The 21,923-nt window shown below is 38.1% G+C and overlaps 1 protein-coding gene across 1 annotated transcript; it reads right to left on the reverse strand.

Moving 5' to 3' along the window:
* Positions 1-854: 854 nt before the first annotated feature.
* On the reverse strand, positions 855-18,908 carry RRH (retinal pigment epithelium-derived rhodopsin homolog). Its single transcript, XM_005896227.2, has 7 exons — positions 16,652-18,908; positions 11,304-11,494; positions 9,427-9,526; positions 8,754-8,907; positions 7,701-7,869; positions 5,543-5,721; positions 855-4,106 (listed from the first exon to the last, which is right to left on the reverse strand). The coding sequence occupies exons 1-7, from the start codon at positions 16,779-16,781 to the stop codon at positions 3,992-3,994; spliced, it is 1,038 nt and encodes a 345-aa protein (XP_005896289.2). The 5' UTR covers positions 16,782-18,908; the 3' UTR covers positions 855-3,991.
* Positions 18,909-21,923: the final 3,015 nt, after the last annotated feature.

Consider the following 21,923-nt stretch of genomic DNA (forward strand, 5'->3'; position numbering starts at 1 on the left):
ATATTTATTTTTTTGGCAGTGCTGGGTCTCCGCCGAAGCACTGGGACCCTCCGTCTTTGTTGTGGCGTGCAGGACCTTTCGTTGTGGCAGTGGATCTTTTTGGCTGCAGCACGAGAACTCCTAGTTGTGGCGCGTGGGATCTAGTTTCCTGACCAGGGACTAAACCCAGGCCTCCTGCCCTGGGGGCTCGGAGTCTTAGACATTGGACTACCAGGGACGTACTGACTGAAGGTTTTCTGAGCTGAAGATTTGGGGGATGGGAGTTTTATTTTTAAAAGAAGAGTATTGCAGTTATAAAGCTGATACATTGATTACAGTGGAGAAAGGCAGAGGATGGAGAAATAAATTAGCAGATTATTATAGCAGTTTACCAATACAAACATATGGACAGTTGTATATATTTGGATTAGTGCCCTGGTTTTCCTTTATTTGCAGTCAAAGGTGCTAAAGAAACAGCCTACAAAAATAAATACATAAGAAAACACAATATGCAAAGATACACAGCCTCACTAGCAGTTAAAAAAATGTGAAATGAAATGAATTTGTTAAAGTATATAGCTTTTAGTTTTAAAGAACTGATACAGCACTATTAGCAGGACTATAATGGGAAAAGTGAACTTCTTCACTGCCAGTGGCCATGTAAATTAGTTCAGTCTTTTCAGAGTGCAAGCTCACAATAATACTGTTTCTATACTTTTATCCAGTAATTCTACTCTGAGGAAACACTCAGATAGAGTAATTTCTCCTTGCCTTCCCCACACAAAAAGTATTTGTACTAAAATATTCCCAGTGGTTCATCCACAATTTGTGGATGAACCACTGGGAATATTTCAGCAATTTAAATATCCATTATTGGTCCACAATTAGTACAGAACAGACTGGGTCAGACGATCTGGGGATATACTGGGCCACACGTAATGGAAATTCTTAGCTTAAATGCTTGCTTATGACCTTATTAATGTTACTAGCTATATTATTTGTATTCAGTCTGTTTTACCAGATTATTGTTTCCTGCATTACCAGATGTATGACTGAGCCTCAGATAAAAGTAATAATGACTAGAGAACTTAAAACAATTGACCAAATATATAGTTCTATAATAAGATCAAGGATTGTAACAGTGGAAGTCTATATACAGGGATAATCAACAAGAGGGAACAGTTCTTGGACCATAACAGACTGGTAAGACAGGTAGCCCAGAGGCTTTTGGTTGCTGTTAACGGGGCCTAGTCCAGGAACAGCAAATGGAGTGGCCTATCAACAAAATCCCCACCTGACCTGGCAATGAGCATTCCTAGCACGGAGGGACACATGAGTCGCAAAATCCTTCTCTCACCTTGGCCGAAATTATTACCCAAAGGAGGGGATTATAAAATAAACAATGGTGCCGACTGTCCAGTTCAAGAATCAAGTCATTAGCCACAGTAGGCATTGACCTACAATTCAGGGAATTGTAGGAATTCAGGGTGAAGGTCAGGATGAAGCACTTTTTGCTCTGGGGAAACCGGCAGAACTGACCCTCAGATGGTTATGTATTTTAAGGAGAAAATTTTATGAACCCAGTTTCTTGCATTTTTCCATACTTAAAAGAGCACTAAAAACATTAGCTAAGATACCTGTCCCTTGAAAAAGCAGTAACTTTTTACCAAGATATGTTCTTCATTGCACATATATACCGGCCTCCCCATTCACCTTTCTGGAACAGTCCTCAGAGCTTTCTGAAAGACTGTCTCTTGGGTTATAAACATGAGGCTAGCTCGAATAAAATTTCCTATTCCTTTCTTACACTGACTATTGATTAATTTTTTCATCAACAAAACAAGATACGAAAAAGAGAACAAACATACAGAAACCCCCACTCCACTCTGATTAAACTTTATTCTCATGTCAAATATATGGAAATACATACACATAAAAATAGTACTTAAAAAAGTAGAACACATATTAATATGCACAGGTTATACTGTTACATAAAATATATATGGCATTGACTGACGTGTGATTTAAAAACAATAGTGCTTAATATTCATTTGATCATTTTTGTTAAATAGTTAAGTGAATAATTGCATTAAAATTTGAAAATTGTGAAATCCTGACAGTTTCCCATTTTAGCTAGAAATAAATTCCAACAACTTATTTCAGTAATTATTTATTAAAGACTATTAACCGTATTTGTTGTTGTGTCTTTTAGTTGATAAGTCGTCTCCAACTCTTTGGTGACCCCATGGACTATACCCTGAGGCTCCTCTGTCTGCAGAATTTCCTACAATACTGGAGTGAGTTGCCATTTCTTTTTCCAGGGGATCTTCCTGACCCAGGGATTGAACCCATAATTCCTGCATTGGCAAGCAGATTCTTTACCATTGAGCCACTAGGGAAGCCCATTAACTATTATTCAGTTCAGTTCAGTTCAGTTGCTCAGTTGTGTCCAATTCCTTGCAACCCCGTGAACCGCAGCACGCCAGGCCTCCCTGTCCATCATCAACTCCCAGAGTTTACCCAAACTCATCTCCATTGAGTCGGTGATGCCATCCAACCATATCATCCTCTGTCGTCCCCTTCTCCTCCTGCCCCCAATCCCTCCCAGCATCAGGGTCTTTTCCAGTGAGTCAGCTCTTTGTATCAGGTGGCCAAAGTATTGGAGTTCCAGCTTCAACATCAGTCCTTCCAATGAACACCCAGGACTGGTCTCCTTTAGGATGGACTGGTTGGATCTCCTTGCAGTCCAAGGGACTCTCAAAGAGTCTTCTCTAACACCACAGTTCAAAAGCATCAATTATTTGGTGCTCAACTTTCTTGATAGTCCAACTCTCACATCCATACATGACCACAGGAAAAGCCATAGCCTTGACTAGACGGACCTTTGTTGACAAAGTAATGTCTCTGCTTTTTAATATTCTGTCTAGGTTGGTCATAACTTTCCTTCCAAGGAGTAAGCATCTTTTAATTTCATGGCTTCAATCACCATCTGCAGTGATTTTGGAGCCCAAAAAAATGAAGTCAGCTACAGTTTCCCCACCTATTTGCCATGAAGTGATGGGATCAGATGCCATGATCTTCGTTTTCTGAAGTTAAGCCAACTTTTTCACTCTCCTCTTTCACTTTGATCAAGAGGGTCTTTAGTTCTTCTTCACTTTCTGCCATAAGGGTGGTGCCATCTGCATATCTGAGGTTATTGATATTTCTCCCGGCAATCTTGATTCCAGCTTGTACTTCTTCCAGACCAGCCTTTCTCATGATGTACTCTGCATATAAGTTAAATAAGCAGGGTGACAATATATAGCCTTGACGTACCCCTTTTCCTATTTGGAACCAGTCTGTTGTTCCATGTCCAATTCTAACTGTTGCTTCCTGATCTACATACAGGTTTCTCAAGAGGCAGGTCAGGTGGCCTGGTATTCCCATCTCTTTCAGAATTTTCCACAGTTTATTGTGATCCACACAGTCAAAGGCTTTGGCATAGTCAATAAAGCAGAAATAGATGTTTTTCTGGAACTCTCTTGCTTTTTCGATGATAATAACTATTATTACTATTAATTTATTCTAACATTAAAATTACAGGGAGGCCTGGCGTGCTGCAGTTCATGGGGTCGCAAAGAGTCAGAGATGACTGAATGACGGTACTGAACTGAACTGAACATTAAAATAACAGTTGCTTCTGATCTAGTGGAGGAACTAGGCAAAACACCAGATCATTGATACACTGTAATATATACCATGATAGGGAGAAAGAGAAGAGGCCTTAATCTCATGTGCCTCTTCATCAAACTAGATGAGTAGTATGTTTACATATAAGGAAATAGTGAAACATTCCCAATGGTAGCCAGTGCACAAACAGAACTATAAACTACACTGGAGAAATTTATCGTCTATTAGGACAATACTCTATGTCTCTATTTGATTGAAATGAGCTCACATTTAAAATGAAATTAAACCACTACAAAAAAAAAGTAAAGAAAATGTTTTGGTAAATGTGTGAGTTCCTCTTATTTCAGACTTTTCCAGAAGTCAGTGGGTTTTGAGGTACATCCATTGGTAAAACACTCGTCACAGGCATTGCTTGGGTAGTCTGACATTTGAACATGGCAAGCATCGCCCTTCGAAACCTATAATAAAAAGGGAAAATCTGGCATTATCCCATGATGACTTGGAATGCTTAAAGAACTTTCAAATATGACTAAGATGCCACTACTGCCAATTAGCATCGCCAAATAAATTTCCGCTTCCAACTTTAACATATCCTACTGAGACCCTTTATAAATGTATTATAAAGTATACAGTACAATTAAAGATCAATTTTGCACCACTGATTGTAAACATTGCAATAACTATGTCTAAGATGACACTATGTCTAAGATGACAATGTCAGTTGCAAGGAATCATTTACTTGAACTAAGGATGGGTATTTCAGACATTTATTCTAATGAGGAAAGGCGAGTCTAATGCCTGACCTTTCCAAAAGAACTACTAATAGACTCTAAATTTAAGATGTGTTCTTTATTCTTCTTATGTGATCTATTTGATCTTAAGTTTTTATGTTTCTTCATATACCTATTGCTAAAGTTGCTTTCCCAAACATGTGCATAAATATATAAGCTTAATAGAAGCAGCACTGGCAATCCAGGATCAAATTATCAGTACTTCACATCTACTGAGATTTTCCAGTCAAATATTTAAGCACAGTAGATTGGTTCAATCCACCTTTAAGCAGTAACAGGAAATGAAGCAGTCTAAGCTGCCCTACCCAGAGGCTCACGGGTAAAGAAACAGCCTGCAATGCAGGAGACTCAGCAGGAGCCTCAGGTTCGATCCCTGGGTCAGGAAGATCCCCTGGAGAAGGAAATGGCAACCCATTCCAGTATTCTTGCCTGGAAATCCCATGGACAGCCCATGGAGTCGCAAAAGGGTCAGACACGACTTAGCGACTAAACAACAAAAGCTGCACTGAGGAGGCAGGAAAGAAATCCTTGCTCAGAGGCTCAACAAAAGGGGAAAAGGAAGAGTCTCCATTATCCTCAGTGACTACACAGTCCTGAAGCCTGTTATGTTAACAATGAATTTTTCTCTTACATCTGAATGATATGTCTTCCTTCTAGTAAATATACAGTTATGCTACCCACATACGGAACCCAACTGGCCCTGCTTTGTCCACTTTCCAGTAACAGAATCACTCTTTTCTTTGCAAAACTGATTACAGGTTTTCTTTGCAAAACCTTCCAGGGTCATTGCTGCCAGAGGGCCATCAAAGATGAAACTTGCATTTGGGGATGCTTAGCTGGTGGAACTTGGTCTTGAAATTACCCATGATCATTTCGCCTCCATGAGGGAAGAGTCTGTCACAGAACTGGAGTCCTAGACATTTCAGGTCCTGAACGCTTCTGAAGTGCAGTTGCATGAACCAAATAACTCTTAATTTCACCTGAAGCAAGTTTATGTCATTTACCTCCCCCAAAATTTAGAATATTATCCATTGCCTTTCTAACATTCTTTCTGTATACACTTTTTTTTTTTTTAGTTGAGAAGCATTTTAGACATGACTTACTTTTTATTAGCAATCACATAAATACAAGGATTGTAGAATGTAGAAGATTTTGCAAACAGAGGAGCTATGATGGCCATTGAGGGAGGAATCTTCTTTGGGTCACCAAAAGACGCCCATAAGCACACAATGGAATAAGGGGACCACGCCACCAGAAACATGAGTATCATTATCACAGACATCTGTAAAAGAAATCAGTATTCACCAAGCCCAATAACTAAAATATCAAAATAGTATATCTAAAACTGCATGAAAAATTATCTGGATTGGAACTTGAATAAGTTTATGATGTTGAAGACATAGAGGAAACACTGAAATTTTCCCCTCATTGTACTCTGTTAATACACCTAAAGCCAGCTATGATAACTGGAGCTTGTGAAATGGATGAACTGGTTCATGAATGTAAAGAATGCCCTCTTTCTGCTGGTGAGCTGAGGAGAATACAGCTGGATTTATCTTTTTTGGGTTACTGAGCTTTCAGTGCTTGTTTAAATTTTACAACCCAGGCTTGAGCATCTCCTCAGCCAATCTCAGTCCTGGACATGGTTGAGGAAATCTCTCAGAAAGTAGAAACCAAGACAAACAAACAAAACCCCAAAGAGAGACAGTGTAGGAGAGAATATTTAAGAAAATTAAAAGATAAATCCAGGAGATTAAATATCCAAATAAAAAGAGAATAGAGAAAACAAAAAGGGAAGTGAAATTCACGAGAGAAATGATACAAGGAAGCTCCCAGAAGGGGAGATCTGAGTCTTGACATTGAAAGCACTCGCCCCGTATCCGGCTCGTGGGTGAATAAAGAGCTATATCAAGGCACGTCAGCATCACATTTCAGAGGGAAAACTGGAGACACAGAGAAAGTGACAAGCTTCCAGAGAGAACACAGACCACCAGGAAACTGTCAGTCTTCTCAGCAGCAACACCTAAAACTGAGAGACTATAGAGTAATACTTTCAAAAATCTCTGAAAATTATTTTTCTACTTTGAATTCTATGCCAAGTGAACAATCAATCAAATATAATAGGAGCATTAAGACATTTTCAGGTATGCCAAATCTTAAAAATTTGACTTCCCTATCATGTTCTCAGGACTCTGTTAGGGGATGTGTTCCACCAACTGTGAGAAAATCAACCAAAAAAAAAAAAAGGAAGACATGCAATCCAGAAAACAGGTGATCTGATCCAGGAGACAGGCCAAAGGCGTTCTCAGCTTGTGATAAAGGAGATGTGGGGATACTGACTTTCTAGGTAGTCATCTTAAAGAAGAGCCAGTGTAATCTGGAGCAGGAGATCTGGGGGTGTCAGGAGGATAGCTAAGAAAAGGATGAAGTCAATTTAGTCTCTGAGGCATATGAAAATACTAAGAGGAAACTGAAGCATCTATTTAGAGATGAATTAGGGACAGGTACATAGGACAGTCAGGCTCCCCTGGTGGCTCATACAGTAAAGAATCTGCCTGCAATGCAGGAGACCTGGGTTCGATCCCTGAGTTGGGAAGATCACCCTGGAGAAGGAAATGGTTACTGACTCCAGTATTCCTGCCTGGAGGAGCCTGGTGGGCTACAGTCCATGGGGTCACAAAGAGTTGGACACAACTGAGTGACTAAAGCTTCCACTTTCCAAAATCAGTTCATTTTCACACAGAACAGTCAGGAAACAAAGCTACAGAGAGATAGGGGGTGGAGGGGGAGGAGAGAGGGAGAGAAGAAGAGAAGGGGAGAGAGATGGACAGAAGACAAGAAAGAAAAAGAAAAGGAATGAACTGTTAACTCCAAAGGGGGAATAGTTGTATAAAAAAAAAGAAATATAAGTCATACAGCCCTACAGAGATCTTCAATAAATGAAATTTAGATAATCACAATAATGTAAAATTGACTTTTCATCTAGCCAAATATTAACATTTTATTGACAAGATGAGAGGTGTTGGTGGGGAGAAGGAAAAGATGGTGGTATAAGAGAAAGTCTTTGTTCACAGTAGGAAATCAAGAAGTAGCAGCAAACAAAAATACCTGAAACAGGAGATAAGCACATTGTTTAGAAATATGGAGGCCAACACTAAAAAAAGAGCCAGAAAATAAGAACCAGGAGTTGGGGAGAGATGACTACAGGGCCAAGGAACCATGTCCGTGTAGAAGCTTGATTAAAGGATTTTAACGCCTTACCTTTGTTACATCTACCTGATCTGACCAATCTCTGTTGAGGTACTCAGTGCAGTTATTAGTACCATGATGTTTAATGGATTGAGTGACATGGTAATAACAGTAAAACATCACTGTTAAGGGCACGATAAAATTTATCGCAACTACCATCATCGTGTAAGAAACAAAAGACCTGAAAGTAAGAAAAGGAAATAATTAAATCATGACATTAAATCACTATTCATCTAACGTATTAAATAGGGGAAGGGAAACAGAATAATTAGCAGAAGTAATACTGGCATTGTCTAGTATTAGTAAACAGCTTAGGAGGTACATTCGACTTTTAGTTCATTCAGATTAGGGGTTGGCAAACTATGACCTGTGGGCAAATCCAGCCTGTCGCCTGTTTTTGTAAATAAAATTTTATTGGAACCACAGTCATTTCCTTACTGTCTATGGCTGCTTCCACAGGCAGAGTTGAATAGTTGCAATGGAGACAACCTTGCCTGTAAAATCTAAAATATTTATTTTTTGACCCTGTACAGAAAAATGTTTAGACTTAGATTTAGTTTGAGAGAAATTTTCTGTTTACTTTTCTGAGTAATCTTTCACTTCCTTTAATGAACTAAATTACCTTCTTCTCCTTAGTAAACATAGAAGAGCATCACTGATGAGTAAGTGATCTTTGCAGCGACTGCACTTTTGCTGTGTAATTCTCAGAAGATGCTTTAGCACCAGAAAAGAAAGCCTGGGCTTTCTCCAGAACTTTCTCCAGTCCTTTTCCCCTCAGGTCCTACCTCTAAGGTGCCGCTAAAGGAGGCTCTGTATCCCCTTTGCTGCCAAAGGACAGAAAGGAGGGAGCAGAGCAGGGAGACAAAGGGATGCCCTGTCCTTGCAAATTAACATAATTCATGTTTCTCAATTCATCTCTAGTCGGAATCACATCATCTAAACCAAGGAAACCCTTTGCCACACTCTATATGAGAAACATTAGATCTGAGGTTAAATTTGAAATGGTGAAAATGTGTCTGTCTGCATTAGAAGCATTTAATTATAAACTGCATACACGTTTCTTACACATCATTTTTCCGCCAGTTTATGGTACAGGTGGCCCCAGTAGGATCTGGGGCATAACTAGCCCACCCAATGACAGGCATCAAAGCCCAAAACAGGCCATTGGTCCAGGCCCCCAGAATCATGCTGATGTAAGTGTTGGCAGTCATTCTTCTTCCTATTAACAAATACATGGAATATTAAATCATTTCCCAATGATGTGATTCATATCTTCATCTTGTTTTAACTGATTATTCAAAATTATCACCAAGAGCACTTTAGTTCACACAAAATCTATGAATTCATATTCTGGAAAAAAATAACATTTAAGCTGAAACTTGAATGATAAAATGATGAATCAGAGGATAGGCAGGGAGAAGCACTAGGGAAATAGCATTTACAAAGGCCCCAAATTGGGAAAGGGTTTCGCCAGTACCCCAAAGTGACAAGATCCCAGGCTATGCTGCAAGGTAGTCAGGGGTCAGAACACGCAGGGTCTTGGGGGCCATGTTATGAAATGTGAATTTTATTCTAGGTATAATAGAAAACCATTGAAACTTCCAATCAAGAATTATCAGAGAAAGAAGGCTGACCATGTCACAAGTCACTACACTTATTAATACATTTTGAAGTGAAGGTGTGACAAGCAGAACTTAGGCAAATGGGTTCATTGCAAAAGCTGAGAAAAGTGCTGTACCTGCATCAGGATGGCAGATGGTCAGGTATCGATCCACGGCCACGACCATGAGCAATCCAATACTTGCCATTCCAAAAAAAATATTCAACCCAGCATAAATCTGAAAATCAAAATTGGAACAATTCCACCATCCTACACACCCTCCCAAGAGACATTTATACTTTTATCCCATTGCTAAAATATATTTTAAACACATTGAACAGTAAATAAATACATTGAGTGTTTTCTATTTTGTGTGTGTGTTCAGTCGCTCAGTCATGTCCAACTCTTTGCATCCTGACTGCTCTGTCCATGGGATTTCACAGGCAAGAGAACTAGAGTGGGTTCCATTTCCTCTTCCAGGGAATCTTCATAACCTAGGGATTGCACCTGCATTTCCTGCAGTGTAGGCAGATTCTTTACCACTGAGCCACCAGGGAAGCCCCATTTTCTATTTTACTAACGTTAAAATACATTATCTATTTTCAAATTGTAAGTGGTTTAATAAAGAAAACATTCTTTATGTTATAGAAAACATTCTGGGACTTCATTAATTAAAATAAGCTTTTTTAAAAAGCTAAGATTTAAAGTAAAACTTCTATACATACTCTAAAGAAGGCAAAACCAAACCATAAATCAAGTGCAGTGCATATAACCAACAAAAGACTGGTATTCAGAAAACAGACAATTCACTAAGGGGAAAAGACAAACAGAAAAATGGGCTATTCACACAAGAGGAAACCAGAGTGCCTATGACATAAGATATACAATCACATTAAATATTGAAAGAAATGCAAATCATAAGATACGATTTTACATCCATTATAACACTACAAATTTAAAAGTCTGACAATCCCAAGCACTGGCGAAAATGTGGAGCAACAGAAGTTCTCATAATTGGCACAATCATTTTGAAGACTAATTTGGCCACACTTGATAAAGCTGACGTTGTGTTATCTACAACCAAACCATTCTTCCTCTAGTAATGTATCTAAAGAAACTCTCATATACTGCAGAAAGAGACATGTATGAGAACATTTGTGATTTAAAACAATTGGGAACAGAGAATTCCCTGGCAGTCCAGTGGTTAGAACTCTGCACTTTCATTGCCAGGGCCCTGGGTTCCATCCCTGGTTGGGGAACTAAGATCCCACAAGCCCTGAAGCACAACCAAAAACAAAAAGCAAGAAGCCCCAAACAACCTGAAGGTCATATTGCAAAACATCAAGATTTGATTAAACCTGTTGATGCATAAATGGGTATTCACTATTCTCTACCGTTTTCATTTTATTCTCTACAGCTATATAGCTTAAAACAGCAAACAGTTCTAAAAAAATTGGGGCAAAAGTCATTTCTGCAAACTATATTAATTTATTTTCTTGTCAGTAAAAATTATAGTAGATATATTTACCAGCAATTCTCACAAAGAATTTACCACAGTAAAAATTATAGTAGATATATTTAAGAGCAATTCTCACAAAGAACTTACCACAGAAAAAAATCAACAACATGTAGTTTAACTATATTACTTAGACATTATGATATGGTCATTAAATATTTTATTGTTTCAAATGAAAGCAGAGTATTTCTTTTTGAATTTGCAATATACAAGTTTTTATTTGAATATGCAAATGTTCACTTTTCTTCTCTAACTGATTTCTAATTTTTTGCTAGTTTAATTTTTTCCTTTAGGTTGGGGAAATTTTGAAAATATAATGATGGCTACTGCTTTCATTTCTCTTATTAAAGAATATATTTCCCAGTCACTCCTGAAGCTATTTTCAATGAGAGCACCATATCTATTATGCTACGTAAAACTATTTGATTTTGTAAAGAGACTTAAACTTACAAGTTCTTAATCTAGTTCATTTTGCTTTGATTCTAAGGATCTCTGATACCTGACATCCTGCATATCCAAATTTCCAGCTTCCATGCAGATCTGAAGCAGCAGACATGGGGTAGCCAATGCTACTGACCCCTATATCAGTAACAGCCAGGTTGATGATAATTGCATTTGTGGGTGTCCGAAGCTCCTTGAACTTAATGAAGATGCCTAGAACAATTATGTTGCTGAGGATACTTATCACACCTGAGAACATAAAAAAATCACACACTTCACTTAATTTGAATGTGCAAAACTAAAATAAAAATTAAATATTTAAATTCCTTCAGAAACAAAGCAAATTCACAAATTGGTTTTGGTTCATTCACTGGAAGAGCTCCAGCTATTCTTCAAACTAGTTGCAATATTGTCACAGCCCTCTTGTGAAAACAGAAATATAAAAATCAAAACACAAAGAATCTGCCACTTGTATAAACCAGCACCAAAGGCTGGCATTTAACAACATCACTATTGATCACTTTGTCCTTGAAGTGACTCCCATTGATACCAATGCTGATTTTTAGGATACATATAGTTGTGTGTGTGTGTGTGTGTGTGTATGACCATATAGTCTCCTTTGGCAGCTTTATTTCCTTTCCTCCTTCCTGAAGATGGAGGCTCTTCTTTCTCTATTGTTTCTCAGGCCTCAGCTATCATTCTATCCTAACAGCACTTCTGTCACTTTCTATTCCTGAAATACGCTCCAGTCCCTCATCCCTTTTCATACAACTCATTGCCATTAGACATTTATTAAGCATCTACAGTATGTAAGATCATATGACTGTTTCAATATTACTTAAAATTTAACATGTTCAAATCTGATTACACACACACATACACATACATCCCTAAATAAGAATGCACACAACAAGGTTTGGCTAGGTAGACAGGAAGTCAAGTTGGCTCTCAGATCCACTCAGAAACCTCACAGGCCATATCACCCTAGTGAAGTTTCCACAGTCTGGTATCTGACTCTTAGCCCTGCAGGTCCAGAGACTCAATGTTGTCAGTGCCCCAGAATTGGCTGGATTCAGGTAGACTGATGACTGAAATTCTTAATCTGAATGCCAATGTATTAATTTACAATGAGAAATACTGTTGAGTAGACTGGATGTGAATGTTAGCCTGCTTAACACCCCCATCTGAAATATAAGTTTCCCATCAGCCAGATGTAAGCCATACTAAGTCCTAACAACTGAGAGAGGGTAGAGCCATTACCAGACTCCTCGGGGCTAAAGGAGGGGTAAAGGACAAAAGGAATAGAGGGTGTTCACCATCATGAAGAGAACTCTGGTGAGCAGACCCAGCTATTGCCAGAGAGAAGGAAGGTTTCCAAGTACCAACACACAAAGGTATCAGCTAAGGAAGAACTTCTATTATATCAAAACTTCCTTTCAACATTCTGTTATACTAATCTTCCAGGTTCCTGTTCTTTTCCTCCTGCATGCTGCTGGCAGAATAAGCTTGCTACAACATAGAATTAACCAAGACTCTTCTCAGTTTACTCCCCAACGTCTGAGGGATAAAAGTTCACATGTCCCAACCTGATACCCCAGTCTCTGCTTCAAACTGTTTTTACCTTCTCTAAGCAAATGTTCACACTTGTCAAAGAAGCCCTCCATCTAGTATATATCAGACACACCAGGCGTGTGGTAAATTTCAACTCTCATTTCTCTCACTTGGAACACCCTACTCCTTTACCTATCCAAATGCTACCCACGCTTCAAAATTCTGTTCAAGCCTGATTCTGCCCTCCAAGGCTTGTCTTCCTCATAGTATCCTCTCATCACTAATAAATTTTCAAAGTACTTGTCTATATTATACTTCATCTTACGTGATGCTATATTATTTAACTCTTATATTCCTAATCTTCCTGTGTAAATTATAGGCTTCTAATGGCTTCTATGTTGAGTATGTGACATATAGCAGATTTAATAGATGACTAAAACTCATATTGCTTAATATCTATTATTCCTGTAAGCATAATTAAGATACAATGATATAAAATTTGATGATTCTTTGGCTCATTAGTTTTGCATCCAGTATTGTAGCTCCAAAAAGTTTAGTGAACTGAAGAATCTTTCTGGTTAGTTACAGATTTGTTGATTTTTTAAAAGTCAGATAAAAACACAGTGTAGTAAATTTGTTGCCTACCAAACTAGAATAAAGTAATTGTACTTATGGGGTAGTTTTAGATATAATGTGGGGAATGAGGGAAACAGTTTAGTCCTTTTATTTTCTCTGCAGCTGTCTCAAGCACTGTGCTCGATTTTCTAGCTGTGAAAGGGTTAGTCAATTGTGTCTGACTCTTTGAGACCTCATGGACTATAGCCCACCAGGCTGCTCTCTCCATGGGATTCTCCAGGCAGGAATACTGGAGTGGGTAGCCATTCCCTTCCCCAGGGGAATCTTCCTGACCCAGGAATCAAACCCATATCTCCTGCACTGCAGGCAGATTCTTTACTGACTGAGCAACCATGGAAACCCATGTTTTCTAATGAGTAGACAACAGATTATTTAGTAGTTAGGTCTAAGTTAACTTAATTTAGGGACTTCCCTGGTGGCTCAGAGGTAAAGAATCTGCCTGCAATACAGGAGACATGGGTTTGATCCCTGGGTTGGGAAGATCCCCTGGAGAAGGCCATGGCAACCCATGCCAGTATTCTTGCCTGGAGAACTCCATTGACAGAGCACCCTGGTGGGCTACAGTCCACGGGGTTGCAAACAGTCATACACGACTGAGCAATGAACACACTTTCACTTAATTTCCCTTCGGCTCCTGTGGCTCTTCTCCAATCTCTTCGGGAGATCCTTCTCAGTCTACTTCCTGGTCTTTCTTTCTTCATCTCTACCTTATTAAACATATGCATTGTCCAAGTTTCTGTCCTAGACCTCTTTCTTTTCACATTCAACATACACTCAGTGAGTTCAGAGTCAAGGCTATATGCTGATACTTTCCAGATCAATCTCATAAAATTCAAACCCATGTGTCCAGCTTTTTATGGGACTTCTCTCAAACTGAACCCAGAGATTTTCATTCCTGCCCCAAACATGTTCTTCTCCAGGTGTGAATAGCTTCACCATTTATCCAATGGCCCAAAAAAAGAAACCTACTTGTCATCTTTGATGCTCCCTCACCTTCTCCCCAAGTCTCCACATCCAACCACCATGGATTCTAAATTCTAGCTCTTTCTATCTCCATTGCCACTACTTCCTCCTCAGAAGCCTTCTTAACCTTTACCATACCTCCTACCCAGGGTGCCTCCTACCTGGTCTGTTAGCTACCATTACAGCATATATCTAAAACGCAAATTGGATCATGTCATTTAGTGGGCCCCTACTGCCTTCACAGCTAAGGTTCTTCATTAGCTGGTATGCAGTCATTGTTTCAGCCTAATATCTCTTATCCTTTAGCCTATAATGCACCCATAATGAATCTATTTCAGATCCTTAATTCACCATGCCTTCTTACCACCAGAATAAACTGGAAAAAGGGAGAGCTTAAGTTGGTAAAAGTTTGTAAGAGGTAAAATCCAAAGAGAACTATTAAATTAAAAATGAAATTTAAAATGAAAAATAGGCTTTTTGTAACAGTAGCAAATGAAATAAATGCTTTGACTAAACTTTTTTCCTCATAGTCTTGATTTAAGTGAGTTTTGTTAAAGGTGGGGTTTTGGGAGCCCAAAGAACAATAAACATTTAAACAAAAGCATAATGAGGCAAGACATGCTCCCTTCAGTTCACCTGCTAAAAATACAACACATATACATTAAAACTGATCCTTGTGATTATACATGAGGGTTCTAGAGCCAAAGAACCTGAGTTCAATACTGGTGTAGCTACTTAGTAGATGTGTGTGTGTTGGTAAAGTTACTTAAACTCTATCAGTATAAATGGAGAAAATAAAACAAATTTACTTACTGAATTAGTTTAAGGATGAATTATTCCAAACAGGTAAGTGCTTATAGCAGTGCTTGGTATATACCAAGAATTCAAACAATAACATTAGCAGTAGTGGTGGTGATGGTGGTTGTAGTCATGGCAACAGTAGTAGCAGAGTCATCATTGTCATAGTAAGACTGCTATTACTGTTATTGTTGTTACAGGAATAAGAACAAGAGAGAACATTTTCTTAACAGGAAATCTTCTTTGCGTGCTTCCTTTGTAACCAGATCAAAAAAGATAGCTTTTCTTGGTCATCCACCAAAAACTAACTAAACCAAAAGTTTGTATACAAAGTATTCCTGTGTAGCTGTGATAAGGAGATTATCTCATTAAGTAGCATATTGTTTTCTCCTTTTGTTGCAACACACACAAAAAAAGAAAACAGAACTCACCCAGGGCTTATCATACAGAGGTATTCAAATGAAAAAGTTATTAGCATGTCACTAAAATTTATGAAAATTAACTGAGGAACCATAGTTTCTAGCAGAGAAGTGATACTCTAGTTGTGAGTAATGGGGAAATTAAGCAATTATAAAGAATAAACTGGGTATAGTAGGATTTGCTATGCTTTTACTCTACTTTTGAATATACTTACAATTTTTCATAAGTCAATCCAAAAAATAATGAGTTACTTCTAAAATTCATTAGTATTTGTCCAACATACACTGTATATCATTTAGGTATATTTGTGCATTATTTTTTTTTTACTTTTCACAACAATCCCAACTGGTAGCTTATTCTTATCCCCGTTTTATAGATATGAAAATGGAAGAACAAAAGGATAAAGGAACTTGCTCACTGCTGCAAAGAGACTAAAAAATGAAAACCAAACTTCAGTTTTCCAAGACAGCATTAAAAAACAAGCTCAATCATCAAACTCTGTCCTCAATGATAATACAATCTGCTCTCTCCTTTTACAACTAATTTTCTTTCCAGGATCTTTCAGTCTGAACCAGATTCTACCACTGATGACAAAACTACAGGAAGTATGTATGAGAACAGTAAATGCCATAAAAATACATTTTTGCCACAGTGCACATTCTCCCTCAATAAAAATTCATTTGACAATATAATAACCACACATACAGATGATTATTTGTTTTCTAGAAAACTTTTCTCAGCCCCATCTCACTGCCTATCAAAATTCAAAATAACTTGTTAGACTAACCACCATTAACAATGTTTCCATTTATCCTTTGACCTATATTCTTTGACCTATATTTGATCTTTACATCCTTATTTATCACATGCGCACAACAACTGAGAAAGGATAAGTGACTTGTCAAGGTTGGCCAACAGAACAGAACTTGAAACACTATCTCTGAACCCATGCTTCTTCTACTACCTTATGCTAAAAACCACAGCTTGCCTTCACTCATTCAAAAGCAAAATAACTATTAATGGAGTAAACATCCATACCTGCAGTAATCAAGTAAGCTGCAACAATGTTGTGTTCAGTCTGTGAAAAGACAGAGCCATTTTCATTTTTACAGTCTGAACTGTTGCCTAAATTATTCCTTAGCATTTTGGAGTGAAGATATTGAGACATCCTTCATAATGAGCTTTCAATATCTACGAAATGTTTCAAAAGCCAGTGAGAGAAAAATTTCCGAACCAATCATTTCCATCTCCACTTAAAGACCTCAAAGAAGGGCCTTTTCATAGAGGCCCTCCTTTAACAACTGTAATTGGGCTACAGAAGAAAGGATTTTAATCCCCAGAAGAAGGGAAAAGCTTACTAGCAAAATAAAGAGAAATACCAAACAACACACATTTTAACCAATTTGGGCATCAGTTTGTATCCAAGGAGATTATCAAGTGCACACGTCCCATTCAAACAATAAACAAACTCAGAAAATCAGATCAGGACCTGAACTAACTGATTTCTGCTGGAAATTAAGAGTCAGCTTTAGTCCTCTAAAACTATACAGGTTAAGGTGACTGTTTCCTGTTGATCCTTTCAAGTTTTCCACTCCAGTTCCTTTTGTTTTTTCATAACAATTTAAATCATTAGAGATAAAGAAGCAATCCCCTCCAACCTTACAAATTTCACTCTCCTAATAATAATAATAGCTTCCTGTATATTCTTTTTCTTTGCTTATAGAAACATTTGTTTATAGAACTATTTAATGTTTCCTCCATTTTCCCCCCATTCTTTTCAAAAAATGGGGTTATATATATACAAAATAATTCTGCAATTTGTTTTCCCCTAAAGCTATACCATAAATTCCAGGTCAAGAAACCTAAATCTAAGTTATTAATAACTATATATTTCAAAGCACAGATATAACATGATCTACTTCATAATCCACCTAAGTTCATTTATACTACATTTTGATATGCGTCAGTTGTTATCTGGTTAATAATCATAGCATACACCAGCAAAGTATCTAGAGTGAACAATTCACCTCATAAACTACAGAGCAATTCTAATATTCTGGATTATCTTAACTCCAAAAGTGTATTACATAAATGGATAATCTAATATGAACATTTATTGTTAGAATAAGATATCCCTACCATATTTTTTCTTTGTAATTTTTTATGCCATATATTATAAAAATCTGATTCTACTCAATAGTGAAATTCCTAAAAATCGGCAATTTAAGAAAAATGATAGATGCACCAAAGTTAACAGTGTAAGTATATAACAGAACCACTAGAGGGCTATATTTACCCTCTTAATTCTATAATCTTAGCATGGCCTAGCAGGAAGGGGACACAAGGTAGTCCTTTTGCCTCAATTTTCAGCCATATACTTGAATAAACTGAAAAAGTTGAAATCAGGTGGGTTCATCTGTCCCAGATCTTACAGCTACTAGTATTCAAATTTTTATGACACATATAGTAATACTGTGAAGAGTATACTAGAAAAGTGAATGTCATTAGTATTCCAATATCAAAATATTTTCAAACAACCCTAAAGCAATTAATGTAATCCTAAAATGACCTCTCTATTTAAAAAACCATGGGTTACTAGGTTTCAAGTCTTTCTCTTTTTTGCCTTTTTTTTTTTTTGCAATCACTATTCACTCAAAACGTTTTGAGTTTGCTTTTGTTCATAGTTTCTATCTTTTCTGTAAAGGATTATGCCTAGTTAGTTGTACCACCATTTAAATTTTCCAGAAATAATTAGCTCTATTTACAAAAACTGAAGAAAAATAATTCCAAAGATGACTATTCGCTATTGATAAAAGTTTTACAGATTATGATTGTGATAGGTACATTCTAAATAATTTTTTATGCTTCCTTCATAAGTCACATGGAAAAACTATATTGTGATGAGGCTTAGAATACTAAGAAATATAACTATAAGCATGTCAAGTTAACACAGCTCATGATTCTTCGATTTTATAAACTTTAACTGGCCTAAAATAAGTCCTCCTTTCATAACTCTTCTCAAATGCTCAGGGATACCAGGTAATATTGCTTGTATTCCACTAAACCTTTTCATTGCTATGGCAACAACTACCATTTTAGCATGATGCAAGCACTCAGAAAGTTATTCAGCTAACATGTCAAAAGATTTAATATGTTAGTAACTATACGTGAACCGTGAACTTCCTGATGTTCAAGCTGGTTTTAGAAAAGGCAGAGGAACCAGAGATCAAATTGCCAACATCCGCTGGATCATGGAAAAAGCAAGAAAGTTCCAGAAAAACATCTATTTCTGCTTTATTGACTATGCCAAAGCCTTTGACTGTGTGGATCACAATAAACTGTGGAAAATTCTGAAAGAGATGGGAATACCAGATCACTTGACCTGCCTCTTGAGAAATCTGTATGCAGGTCAGGAAGCAACAGTTAGAACTGGACATGCAACAACAGACTGGTTCCAAATAGGAAAAGGAGTACGTCAAGGCTGTATATTGTCACCCTGCTTATTTAACTTATATGTAGAGTACATCATGAGAAACGCTGGACTGGAAGAAGCACAAGCTGGAATCAAGATTGCCAGGAGAAATATCAATAACCTCAGATATGCAGATGACACCACCCTTATGGCAGAAAGTGAAGAGGAACTAAAAAACCTCTTGATGAAAGTGAAAGTGGAGAGTGAAAAAGTTGGCTTAAAGCTCAACATTCAGGAGACTAAGATCTTGGCATCCGGTCCCATCACTTCATGGGAAATAGATGGGGAAAACAGTAGAAACAGTATTAGACTTTTATTTTGGGGGGGCTCCAAAATCACTGCAGATGATGACTGCAGCCATGAAATTAAAAGACGCTTACTCCTTGGAAGGAAAGTTATGACCAACCTAGATAGCATATTCAAAAGCAGAGACATTACTTTGCCAACAAAGGTCCATCTAGTCAAGGCTATGGTTTTTCCTGAGGTCATGTATGGATGTGAGAGTTGGACTGTGAAGAAGGCTGAGCGCTGAAGAATTGATGTTTTTGAAGTGTGGTGTTGGAGAAGACTCTTGAGAGTCCCTTGGACTGCAAGGAGATCCAACCAGTCCATTCTGAAGGAGATCAGCCCTGGGATTTCTTTGGAGGGAATGATCTGAAGCTGAAACTCCAGTACTTTGGCCACCTCATGCAAAGAGTTGACTCATTGGAAAAGACTGATGCTGGGAGGGATTGGGGGCAGGAGAAGAAGGGGACGACAGAGGATGAGATGGCTGGATGGCATCACTGACTCGATAGACGTGAGTCTGAGTGAACTCCGGGAGTTGGTGATGGACAGGGAGGCCTGGCGTGCTGCGATTCATGGGGTCGCAAAGAGTCGGACACAACTGAGCAACTGAACTGACTGAACTATTAAAGTATCTTTTACAATGGAGCTCAGTGATACCACAGTACAAAATGTATTAATGTTAGGTTTCCTAAACATATGAACTAGATTCAAAACCAAATGCCCTAGGGACTTCCCTAGCAGTCCAGGGGGCACAGAGTCAATACCTTGTCAGGGAACTAAGATCCCACATGCCATTCAGTGAGGCCACACACACACACAAAAACACCACTAATATACCAAAGGAAACCCAGAAGAACTACTATAATGAAAAGAAAAAAGAAAAATAGGATGTGGAAATAAAAGTTAAAAGATGGCTAATGCCTAACGCACTGGTCATAGCAAACACCCTCTTCCAACAACACAAGAGACAACTCTACATATGGACATTACCAGATGGTCAATACAGAAATCAGACTAATTATATTCTCTGCAGCCAAAGATAGAGAAGCTCTCTACAGTCAGCAAAAACAAGACCGGGAGCTGTCTGTGGCTCAGATCATGAACTCCTACTGCAAAATTCAGATTTAAATTGAAGAAAGTAGGGAAAACCACTAGATCATTCAGGCATGACCTAAATCAAATCCCTTATGATTATATAGTAGAAGTGACAAACATATTCAAGGGATTAGATCTCATAAACAAGAGTGCCTGAAGAACTATGAATGGAGGTTCCTGACATTATATAGGAGGCAGTGATCAAAACCATCCCCAAGAAAAAGAAATGCAAAAAGGTTGTCTGAGGAGGGCTTACAAATAGCTGAGAAGAGAAGCAAAAGGCTTTGGAGAAAAAGAAAGATATACCCATCTGAATGCAGAGTTCTAAAGAATAGCAAGGAGAGAGATAAGAAAGCCTTCCCGAGTGATCACTGCAGAGGAAAACAATAGAATGGGAAAAACTAGATAGCACTTCAAGAAAATTAGAGATACCAAGGGAACATTTCATGCAACGATGGGCACAATAAAGGACAGAAATGGTATGGACCTAACAGAAGCAGAAGATATTAAGAAGAGGTGGCAAGAATACACAGAACTTTTAAAAAGGTCTTAATGGTCCAGATAACTGCAATGATGTGATCACTCATCTAGAGCCAGACATCCTGGAATTCGAAGTCAAGTGGCCCTTATGAAGCATGACTATGAACAAAGCTACTGGAGATGATGGAATTCAGCTGAGCTATTTCAAATCCTGTAAGATGATGCTGTAAAAGTGCTGCACTCAATACACCAGCAAATTTGGAAAACTCAGCAGTGGACACAGGACTGGAAAAGGTCAGTTTTCATTCCAATCCCCAAAAAATGTTCAAAATACTGCACAATTGCACTCATTTCACATGCTGGCAAATGCTCAAAATTCTCCAAGCCAGGCTTCAACAGTACATGAACCGAGAACTTCCAGATGTTCAAGCTAGATTTAGAAAAGGCAGAGGAACCAGAGATCAAACTGCCAACATCCGTTGAATCACAGAAAAAGCAAGAAAATTCCAGAAAAAAATATCTACTTCTGCTTTATTGACTATGCCAAAGCCTTTGACTGTGTGGATCACAACAAACTGGAAAATTCTTCAAATGGGAATACCAGACCACCTTACCTGTCTCCTGCAAAATCTGTATGCACATCAACAGTTAGGACCGGACATGGAACAGACTGGTTCCAAATTGGGAAAGGAGTATGTCAAGGCTTTATATTGTCACCCTGCTTATTTAACTTATATGCAAAGTACATCATGCGAAACGCCGGGCTGGTTGAAGCACAAAACAGAATCAAGATCGCCGGGAGAAATATCAATAACTTCAGATATGCAGATGACACCACCCTTATGAGAGAAAGCGAGAGGAACTAAAGAACCTCTTCATGAAAGTAAAAGAGAAGTGAAAAGGCTGGCTTAAAACTTAACATTCACTTCATGGTAAATAGAAGGGGAAACAGTGGAAACAATGAGACTTTTCTTG

Source organism: Bos mutus, chromosome 6 (genome assembly GCF_027580195.1).
Source record: "Bos mutus isolate GX-2022 chromosome 6, NWIPB_WYAK_1.1, whole genome shotgun sequence".
Lineage (NCBI taxonomy): Eukaryota > Metazoa > Chordata > Mammalia > Artiodactyla > Bovidae > Bos > Bos mutus.